Genomic DNA, 11,531 nt, shown 5'->3' on the forward strand with positions numbered 1-11,531 from the left:
TGCCCCCTATTCCCGCATATCTGAGTAAATACCTACAAAAAGTTAGCGACACCCACAGTCACAAAACTAGAGGGAGCGTTAACAACGATCTGGTACCACCCACCCACAAAACAAACATGGGCAAATTCTCCTTCTACAGCACTGCCACCCAGGTTTGGAATAGTCTAACCCCATCCCTCCAAAAGTGCAGTTCGCTGGGCTCTTTTAAAACAGCCCTGAAAATTCACCTTTCAGGAGTCCAAGAAAGGAGATAGTACTATTTTCCCATTAGACAGACGACGCCCCCCCCCCCCCCCTGTTCTTGTACATAGTCTTTTAGTCTCTTCTTATTTTCCCCCCTTTTTTATTTTTTTGATGTACATAATGTTATCTTTTACCATTTTTTTTTGTAATGATATTTGAACTGTGGTGCCACTTTATTTTTTGTCTATGAATTGAATATCAAGGACCTCATTGGAAACAAGACCGCAAGGACTTTTATGAACGAACCTTTTAGACAAAGTATTTTAAATGTAACTGTGCTATTTTACATTTTTGCCAAATAAAATATTCATTCAATCAATCAGAGTTGTCTTGTTACAGGCTATTGAGTGTGAAGTTTGTGAGTAGCTGGATGTTATTTTTCATGGGATGACCTCCATACAGTATGTAAGCTGCTGCCTCTTGCTCCATCAACATACGCACACGCACACACACACACACACACACACACACACACACACACACACACACTATAACAAATTACTAGCAGTTATCTCCTTCTCAAGTTTTTATTCAGATGGTATCAGTTCAAATAACCCTGTAGATAACGAGTGCACTTTTCCATCCAAAGGATCACCCTTGCCTCTTGTTCTCCAGGCCTGTAGGCCCACGGACATTTAGGCGTACTGAGCGCTCAGAGCGTTGCACACTACGTACAAGAACTTCTGCCAGGCTGCCTGCATTTCAGGAGTGAAGGTTTGGACGCCCAGCTTAGCGGCAATGACGATGGAGAGGACGTCAGAAAACAGCTGTGGGGCAGAGAATTAATACTGTTAGATATGTATGAACATGTATGCAAGTATCCACACTAAATGCATGCGTATGTATACTGTACGACTGCTTTTCATCATAAATCATGGCGTGGTGGAGAAATCAGTGTGGAACTGTATGCAAACAAACGCATATGCATCCCCTCCCATTTGTACCACTGAATGATTAGAAATACTCCCACAATTAAGCTGTTAATATCCTATACCTTTCTAAGTCTAAGCACATATTCATATAGGTAAAATGTCGGACAATGGCTGAGAAAACATTAGAAAAAAAAGCGTACAATTTTGTAAATAATATATAATAATTGATCAACTATTATCAAATCGAAACATTAGTTGAGGAGGTAGCGAATGAAAAACTATTAGTTGGTAGTAGTACAAAATAGGAGGTCAGAGAAATTGGCTTGAGCCCTAAATATTTATACCATAGCGTTTGTTCAGAGCAATGCACTATGGAAGAAAAACATGGTGGGACTTCAAAAGGGAGTCCAAAAAGTGGATCAAGGATCAATGAGCACGAAGCAAGTGTGCCAGCCACTGGAGGAGGAGAGGAGACAAAACTCTATGGGTCGTACCCAGATGATTAGCTTAATGTTCAACATTGTCTTCTCACTCAACAGTAAACAAACCAACATATTTCTAAAGTGACACTTTAAGGACGTTTAATACCTTTTTAATACCTCCAAGACTACTGTGTCAAAAGTAATTAAAAAGTCAGTCAAATATTAGCCAAATTGTGACATGACTTAAGAAAAAGGCAAACATTTTGAAAATAGATCTGCTATTTTCACAACATTTATCTGTCAAACCGAGTCAAACTAAATGTAATGCCTCAACTCCTACAATTCAAGTGCTTGTCAGGGTGGGGGGTCCCCAGTTCAAATATGATTATCTTGGGGGAAACCCTGTTCAAATATGGTTATTTTGGGGAGTCAGAGCCTGAAAAGGTTGAGAACCAATGCACTACTAGACCAGCGCATGGCTGAGGTCCTGTACCTATACAGTAAAAACTGTCAATAGCATCATCACCAACGCCCAGGGAGACAGTGAGGTGCATGGCTGAAGAAAGGTGCAACATAACATAACGTAACTTGGTTCTTATTATAAATCTTACCCTGAAGTTGTCAGGATCGACGTTCAGCTTCGTTGAGTGCAGAGTACTCAACTCCTTATACGTCTCCTTGATGTTGTCCATGTTCTGCATAGCTCTGTCCAGACCGTGCACAATCTTGACACCGTGGGCTGCGATCATTGGGTTGGCAATGATGTCCTTGGCGCTGTACAAGTTACCAAAGTTGCCGAAGTACCGCAGGCACCAGGGGTATACGATCAGACACCTGGGGAAATAATGACAGAGCGGGTTGAAATTATGTTGAGGGAATGATCTTATGATATGTTAAACGTAACATCTGATAATGATCAGATTTTGATGGAGAGGAACTCTATACCTGGAAAGAGCCTCGGCTCCGACTTCTTCATAGTTGAGACTGGTGAAGATGGTTTGAATCAAGGCCTTTTCATTATCTGTCCACAGTTTGTCTCCCATGGTTGCTTTGTTGTGATTTCCTTCAGTCTCAGAAGAAATGCAGACGTACTGTAACTAGGGCCCTTCTGCTCTTTATATACACGAAATGTCGTCCGCCCCAAAACGAGACGACTGGTTGTGATAGGTTGGAGATGAGAAGTTTCCGATAAGTCTCTGCTTTTCTAGAAGCTTCTAGTAGATTTTGCACAGTGGTCACTCATATGACTATTTTTAGAAACGTCTTATCTCCAGCAGCATGTGACCCACACCCTATGTACTTGAGGCCAGAAGGCCAGTTGTGTCATTCGGTTTCCAAGGGGATGACAATTGCCACCCCTAGCATTCACATTTAACTTCAAATTCAGTTTTTATATGCTCCTTTTTTTTCACCTCTGAATGTTGTTTTACTGATTAATCTGATTTTAATCCACGCCCAGTGTCGCCCATACACCTACATGTGACATGTAACACATTCTTTTTGGTCTGCAACCATACATTTATTAACAACTTTCAACCTGTTATTTTTTTTAATCCATTTAGACCTGAGGCCGATTCTAAAAACGTTTTCAGAAAAACTTCAAATATTTATTCAAAAATCTGTATGTATGTTGCTATATACTGTACATAGCAACAACAACCCCAAAAGGGGTTCCCGTCCTGAAAGGTATAGTTACAAATAGGGGTTCCCGCCCAAAATGAGCAAAAATAGGTAATCTGTAAACTCACAAAGCATCGTAAAAAAAAAAAAAGGAACGATCTGCTGACCAGACTCAAATTCGCACTGCTAATTTCCTTGAGTTTTAAAAGGATCACTTTTGATGTACTCACCAACACTGCTTGGATGTGTAGCCTCTTTGTAGGTTTACATTTTGTGAAATTCTATGTAGGATCATTCTTTTTTGTTGTTTTTGCTTCAGCTGTATCACTTATATTTTAGGTATTTACTGTGTATCATGGATGTCCTATTATTCTTTGTTTTGTAGTGTATGTTTGGCAAAGATGTGTAATTTCATTCTGCCTCTTGGTCAGTTCACACTTGAAAAAGAGACTTTGTCTCAATGTGTATTTACTGGTTAAATAAAACTTCTCACGCATTTAGAGCTTGTAGATCTGCTACTTTCGCTATGTTTAAAAAATAAAATAAAGCTTTAATGGTCACTTTATTTGCCTCCCTCTATTATTTTCTGAAATGACGTCTCTGGTAAAAGAAAAGAGAGAGAGAATTTCATGATCACTTATAAATAATGTAAAACTATTTGTTTGTGATGATGAACTAATTAATCATTAATAAATAGGGCTGGGACTTTAACTGATTTATTTTGATTAATTAATTACAGAAAAATAACGCAAATAATCGCATTTTAATCACGCTTAGTTTTTATCAATATGGACAATACGGACTAACTAAATTGTTGGTAGTGTTATGGTTTTAGAAGCAACAGAGAGTTTTGTTTTTGTTAGTCTGGTTTGTTCATACAGGATATTGGACAATAAGGTCAATCAAGACATCTTTATTTTAATTTCTCTAATGGTCAGGGTTTCCACTGTTCTGGAATGTACTTGAAAGTATTGTGTTTTACTTGTGCTTGAGTTTACAGAAGGTCCTTGAATGTATATAGGCTGAATATCTCTGAATATATTCCTAAAATTGCTGCACTTTATGGTAAAACATACACTGATCTGTTGGTCTGTTTAGTACAACCTTGATAAAAAACAACTATATTTTGTAAATATAAAACATATACTTAAACTTATGTATTCACTCATTGATTCACTCATATACCAAAATCTGTTATAACTTAAAAGAAATTGCTTCTCAGGTCAAATATTGATATACGATTAAACGTACAATTAATTTTGATTTATTAATTGCAAAGCCTCTAATTAATTACATTTTTTTTATCGAGTCCCAGCCCTATTAATAAATAGTTATTAAGACATACAATATGCATTTGTATATATATCCCATCCCTTTCTCTTGGATATCTTGCACATATGCCCACTCCTTTTCTCTTGGATATCTTGCATATATCCCCTCCCTTTATCTTGGATATCTTGCATATATCCCCTCCTTTTCCCTTGGATATCTTGCATATATCCCCTCCCTTTGTCTTGGATATCTTGCACATATACCCACTCCTTTTCTCTTGGATATCATGCATATATCCCCTTCCTTTATCTTGGATATCTTGCATACATCCCCTCCTTTTCCCTTGGATATATTGCATATATCCCCTCCTTTTCTCTTGGATATCCTGCATATATCCCCTCCTTTTCTCTTGGATATCTTGCCTTTTCTCTTAGATATCTTGCATATACCCCTCCTGCTCCAGCAGCACCACCACTGAATAACACATTTATATAAATGAAAACCTTAAAAATCATTCAAGTGTATGTCTTGGCCTAGGCTTAGGCTTAATGTAACTTTACTCTTCTACCTCAGATTGGAACCTGTGTTGAGTGCTGACATTTTTACCATTGAGCTAATAGAGCCTGCCTGCTTGTTCAGGGGATAAATTAAATCTTGACCATCAGATCAAATGTCATGTCAGATCCTGTGTCTAGGTGAGACATGGCCTTTGACACGATCTAAATGTCTCAATAGAAGAGCAGGGAGACAAAATACAACTACCCTAATTGTTATATTGTATTAACGTTTAGCAAAGGTTCATTTTTTTTAATATTATACAAATAATTAACCTGTGCTAAACGTCTTGGCATTTTTATTTGGGAGTACAGCTTTTTCCACTCATCTGGTGTTTTTTGGCGTGTGTGCGTGCGGGTGTGGGTGCGTGCGCCATGCGTCTGTGCGTCTGTGCGTGCGTGTGCACACAAGAGAGAGAGTTGTCTTGTTACAGGCTATTGAGTGTGAAGTTTTTGAGTAGCTCAATGTTATTTTTCATGGGATGACCTCCATACAGTATGTAAGCTGCTGCCTCTTGCTCCATCAACATACGCGCATGCGCACGCACACACACACACACACACACACACACACGCACACACACACACACACACACACACAATAACAAATTACTAGCAGTTATCTCCTTCTCAAGTTTTTATTCAGATGGTGTCATTTCAAATGAGTGCACTTTTCCATCCAAAGGATCACCCTTGCCTCTCGTTCTCATGGACTTTTAGTTGTACTGCTGGCTCAGAGCGTTGCACACTACGTACAAGAACTTCTGCCAGGCTGCCTGCATTTCAGGAGTGAAGGTTTGGACGCCCAGCTTAGCGGCAATGACGATGGAGAGGACGTCAGAAAACAGCTGTGGGGTAGAGAATTAATACTGTTAGATACTGTATGTATGAAGTATCCACACTAAATGCATGCGTATGCATATAATGTACTGTACGACTGTTTTTTATCATAAATCATGGCATGGTGGAGAAATCAGTGTGGAATTGTATGCACACAAACGCATATGCATCCCCTCCCATTTGTACCACTGAATGATTAGAAATACTCCCACAATTAAGCTGTTAATATCCTATACCTTTCTAAGTCTAAGTACATATTCATATAGGTAAAATGTCGGACAATGGCTGAGAAAACATTGGAAAAAAAGCTTACAATTTTATAAATAATATATAATAATTGATCACCTATTATCAGATCGAAACATCAGTTGAAGAGGTAGCGAATGAAAAACTATTAGTTGGTAGTAGTACAAAATTTGAGGTCAGAGAAATTGGCTTGAGCCCTAAATATTTATACCATAGCGTTTGTTCAGAGCAATGCACTATGGAAGAGAAACGTGTCAGTATTATCGTCACCAACGCCCAGGGAGACAGTGAGGCGCATGGCTGAAGAAAGGTGCAACATAACATAACTTGGTTCTTATTATAAATCTTACCCTGAAGTTGTCAGGATCAACGTTCAGCTTCGTTGAGTGCAGAGTACTCAACTCCTTATACGTCTCCTTGATGTTGTCCATGTTCTGCATAGCTCTGTCCAGACCGTGCACAATCTTGGTACCGTGGGCTGCGATCATTGGGTTCATTATGATGTCCTTGGCGCTGTACAAGTTACCAAAGTTGCCGAAGTACCGCAGGCACCAGGGGTAAACGATCAGACACCTGGGGAAATAATGACAGAGCAGGTTGAAATTATGTTGAAGGGAATGATCATACGATATGTTAAACGTAACATCTGATAATGATCTGATTTTGATGGAGAGGAACTCTATACCTGGAAAGAGCCTCGGCTCCGACTTCTTCATAGTTGAGACTGGTGAAGACGGTTTGAATCAAGGCCTTTTCATTATCTGTCCACAGTTTGTCTCCCATGGTTGCTTTGTTGTGGTTTCCTGAAGTGCAGAAGAAGTCTCAGAAGAAATGCAGACCTACTGTACTTGGGCCCTTCTTCTCTTTATATACATGAAATGTCCTCCGCCCCAAAACGAGACGACTGGTTGTGATAGGTTGGAGATGAGGTGTCCGATTATGTCTCAGTTTTTCTAGTAGCTTCTAGGAACTTTTGGAAGTTCTATTTTGGTCTACACTGTGTCCATTCCTGTGGTCTGTTTATCTTTTGACTGGTCGGAAGAGATAAGGATGTTTCCAATAATGCATCTAGTTCCCATGACCAAGCGCCGCACCATGGGCGACCGGGGCCTTCTGCTCTACTGTCCCACGTCTGTGGAATGCCCTCCCAAACACCTGAGTCCACTGATGCTTTTAACAATGGTCTAAAAACCTACCTTTTAAACAAAGCGTTTTCTTAATTATTCTTGAGCCTTTTTTTCCCTCTTCTTTTTTTCTATTACCTTATTTTACCTAGTTTTTAATTTGACCCTTTAGCCTAGCAGGGTCCCATGTAGTTGTTTGTCTGCCTTTGCCGTTTTATGCCATTTTTTTTAAACCCTGTAGCACTTTGGGGTTTGCAAAAATGTTAAGTGTGTTAAATTAAATGTATTGATATTATTATTATTATTATTATTATTATTATTATTATTATTATTATGTAGTCAGGTTTTACCACACCCATATTGGCTTGGCTTGGATTCAGAGTTTACCCAGTTTTTTTTTTTATCCCATAGTTGTATCTTTAATTATATGGCATGACTTTAAATTAACCTATCCAATAATTGAATGTGTCGTTGGAGCAAAGAAAACCGTGGCCTCCTGCAACACTGCCTTTCTTCAGGCCTATAATAGTCTAAACTAAAAAGCACATTTATGTTTTTTTTGTTTTTCTAAAGGGGAAATTATTTGGCATTCTGGTCAAATAGACCTATTTCTGTACAGTGGTCACATAATTTTCCCACACCATATTTCTGTATATGTGTTATCTCCAGCGGCATATGTCCCACACCCTGCCTACATGAGTCCAAATGATGTGTGATGTAGTTCATTGTTAAGAAGAACAAAATAGAAAAAGAAGGCGAGACATACAACAATAACAATGTTACAAGTGTTATTAAAACTTCATCATAATGATCACTTATACATAATTAAAAACTATTAGTCCATGATGAACTAATCATTAGGAAATAATGTATATACATTTGAATGTTTATGCCCTCTTTCTCTCTTGGATATCTTGCATAGTATATTGACTAATCAGACAACGTATAGCCTACATGAGCACTAGATGACAAATATGTGTTTGTATTTACAGTATAGTCCAGTTTTAACTGGACTATACTGTAAATACTATACTAAACTTGAGTACTATACTAAACTTGAGTTCTTACTAACACTATAAGCTATCTCCGGCAGCAGAACTGAATAACATATTTATATAGCTAAAAAGGCAGGCTGAGTTTGGTATAATACTATAATGGACCCTGATGCGCATGAGCCTGTCTCCAGTCTTCAAACATCCATTTCTGTCTCCTGTCTCTTCTACCTGTTTCTTTATCTGTTTTAGTCTGCTTACAACTTCATCTAATCTAGAAAAAAGCTTAATTTATACTACAATGGTGTCCTATGCCGAAAATACCGTAGCTCCATCTAATCTAAAACCTCATAACGCGTAGTGTGAAGTGTGAAGCGTAACTTGTGAGCTTTATTAGTTACAAATAGACCCACCTGACAAAAAAAAATAACAAAACAAAAGGTTGCTCATAATAAACAACAAACGACTACAACCGGTGACAGATGAGAGCTGACTCAGTCAGACTCAGAGAAACTGTGTGTGTGTGTGTGTGTGTGTGTGTGTGTGTGTGTGTGTGTGTGTGTGTGTGTGTGTGTGTGTGTGTGTGTGTGTGTGTGTGTGTGTGTGTGTGTGTGTGTGTGTGTGTGTGTGTGTGTGTGTAGGAGAGATAAAAACAGAAGTAGAATGGGGATGGAGAGGTACACTGAGCTGTTTCCCACAAACAGAGGGGTTGCTATTCTAAACAGTACATACAGTACTGTACAGTAGGTATTAATTTACACAAGCATACACTTATGTATGAATATAAACATGTACAACAATATACACATCAATATTGTTGTATATTAATTTGCCCCCAAAATATTTTGCCAAAATCCCCTGCAATATCCCCTGTTCTGTTGACATTCACTGTGTGTGCAAGTCACAGGTGTGTGCCTGGCACCTGAGCATGGGTCCTGCAACTTTGTTGAGTTTGTGTATGCTCCAGGCAGCAACACTGGTGGAAAGATGCCACGTTTGTCCCTTCAGGATAAGGCCCGTGCAATAGAGCAATTGGAAGCTGGTGTTTCAGCATACAAAGTGGCAGCATTATTTGGTGTCATTATTTGGAACCATTTCAAAACTTATGTTCTTCAAGTTCCGTGAAGTCAAAGACAGACCTCAAAGTGGCCGTCCCAGGAATTTGGGAGTGGAAGTGTAAATGGTAAATGGTGCATTTATATAGCGCTTTTATCCAAAGCGCTTTACATTGATTGTGCCATCCACCCATTCACACACACATTCATACGCCGATGGCGGAGTAAACCATGCAAGGCACCAACCTGCTCATCGGGAGCAATTAGGGGTTCAGCATCTTGCTGAAGGACACTTCGACACTAACTCGGGGGAGCGCCCCAGCCCGGGATCGAACTGGGAACCTTGTGGTTTCCAGTTCACTCTACCCGGCCACTCTACCCCTGAGCCACTGCCGCCCCAGTGTACATAGATCTTCTACACGCTACTGAGGTCCCTGACACTGAGTGTAAAAATTTCCAATATGTGTTGTTCTTTCCTTATTACTTTGGGAGAGTGCAATCATCCAATCCACCAAGCAACTCAAAACAAGGGTGAATTATACAGAAAAACATTTGGGGCGCTATTCCCACACGTTTAGCTGTGTTGCTCATTCCACGAATGCCCGATCCTTTACAAGCTGTATCTCGTTGTAATGGTGACTAATCACAGATAATGATATAAAACACAATACCAATTGGTATTATTAAAGGGGAGAAATAATCGACATAAGTTAACTTTCCAAACTTTTTATGGGCAGTTTACATAAACCCACATATTAGTATGAATACACACAAATACACACATGCATGAATGTACACAAACATACAAATGTGTATAAAGATGCACAAACACACATGTGTGTGTGTGTGTGTGTGTGTGTGTGTGTGTGTGTGTGTGTGTGTGTGTGTGTGTGTGTGTGTGTCTCAGAAAGAAAGACTAAGAGAGTGCATGTTTCGTACACGCTGTCTCTGTCTTTGTTTTGCCCTATTTTCTGATCTATGGTAATCACATCAGCTCCAAGCGGATGTTTGTCATCATCTGCGCTGTAAGAAATGTTGTTTGGTTGCATTTAGTTGTTGTTGTCGGACCTCAAGAGCTTTTTATACTGATGGAAAGCAAATGCACGTTCTGTTTGAATAAACATAAAATAACTTATTAACCCATTAAGACCTGAGGCCGATTCTACGATGCCTTCTAAATCAGTAGTTCTCAAACTTTTTCATGCCAAGGACCCCCAAAATGATAAGCATTTGGCCACGGACCCCCATCTGAAAATGTTTTGTGCCAGGGGCCCTGGCCGTGTGCGTGTGCGTGTGCGCGTGTGCTTGTGCGCGTGTGCGCGAGTGAGTGAGTGAGTGAGTGTGTGTGTGTGTGTGTGTGTGATTTTGTTTGCCAGCTCCACTAGCCTACAGATGATATCTTCCTTGGTTTCATAAGGAGCTGCCTCGAGATCTCAGTCCAATCAGAGATCTAATCAGAATCCAAATCAGCCAATCAATGCAGTCATTACTTTGAATATAGAAACCATCTATCTCCATTGGTGGAAAGGGTCAAACCAATGTCTGTGTTGTCGTATTTGTGTACTGATGCTGGGAGAGGAGATGAGTAGCAATGTATTACAATTTAATATAATTTACCAACAAAAGGTTACATTTTCTTTGCTTCCTAAATGAATATGTGTCCTAAATTAACATTCATAACATAGCTGGGTAAAAACCTGTTTTCGTGGTTTGTTTGTTTTGTCTTACTGTGGAACCCATTGAGCACAGGTCTACGACGATGCATTTGCCATTCAGTTCACTTCCGCGGACCCCCATCTCAATATGTTTTTCCAAGGACACATTTTCCTCGATTTTTCAAAAAAATGCAGATCTACAAGCGCTATGAGCTTGTATATCTGCTATTTTTCAATAGCCAAAGAAATCTTAAAATGACACAGATGCATTCGTTCCCGGTCTTAATGGGTTAAGATGGAGTGAGTCATTGACAGCGCCGGTTGCAAAGCAATGGAGTCATACTGGGTTTCATTTATCCTATAATAGTCTAAACTAAAAAGCAGATGTATGTTTTTTTTTTGGTTTTTCTAAAAGGGGAAATTATTTGGCATTATGGTCAAATAGACCTATTTCTGTACAGTGGTCACACAATTTTCCCACACCATATTTGTATGTGTGTTATCTCCAGCGGCATATGTCCCACACCCTGCCTACATGAGTCCAAATGATGTGTGATGTAGGTCATTGTTAAGAAGGACAAAATAGAAAAAGAAGGCGAGACATACAACAATAACAATGTTACAAGTGTTATTAAA

At 39.3% G+C, this 11,531-nt stretch overlaps 2 protein-coding genes across 2 annotated transcripts; both read right to left on the reverse strand.

The window, feature by feature from the left end:
* Window positions 1–878: 878 nt before the first annotated feature.
* On the reverse strand, window positions 879–2,600 carry LOC308076360 (hemoglobin subunit beta-2-like; the record flags this gene model as incomplete). The annotated part of the gene is made up of 3 exons (XM_080416594.1): window positions 2,483–2,600; window positions 2,149–2,371; window positions 879–1,010 (listed from the first exon to the last, which is right to left on the reverse strand). The coding sequence occupies exons 1-3, from the start codon at window positions 2,578–2,580 to the stop codon at window positions 879–881; spliced, it is 453 nt and encodes a 150-aa protein (XP_080272720.1). The 5' UTR covers window positions 2,581–2,600.
* A 3,099-nt stretch (window positions 2,601–5,699) lies between these two features.
* LOC308076362 (hemoglobin subunit beta-2-like) lies at window positions 5,700–6,855 on the reverse strand (the record flags this gene model as incomplete). The annotated part of the gene is made up of 3 exons (XM_080416596.1): window positions 6,755–6,855; window positions 6,420–6,642; window positions 5,700–5,831 (listed from the first exon to the last, which is right to left on the reverse strand). Exons 1-3 carry the CDS (start codon window positions 6,850–6,852, stop codon window positions 5,700–5,702), a joined length of 453 nt encoding a protein of 150 aa, XP_080272722.1. The 5' UTR covers window positions 6,853–6,855.
* Window positions 6,856–11,531: the final 4,676 nt, after the last annotated feature.

The sequence above is a fragment of the Gymnoscopelus braueri genome (genome assembly GCF_963280865.1).
Source record: "Gymnoscopelus braueri genome assembly, chromosome: 20".
Lineage (NCBI taxonomy): Eukaryota > Metazoa > Chordata > Actinopteri > Myctophiformes > Myctophidae > Gymnoscopelus > Gymnoscopelus braueri.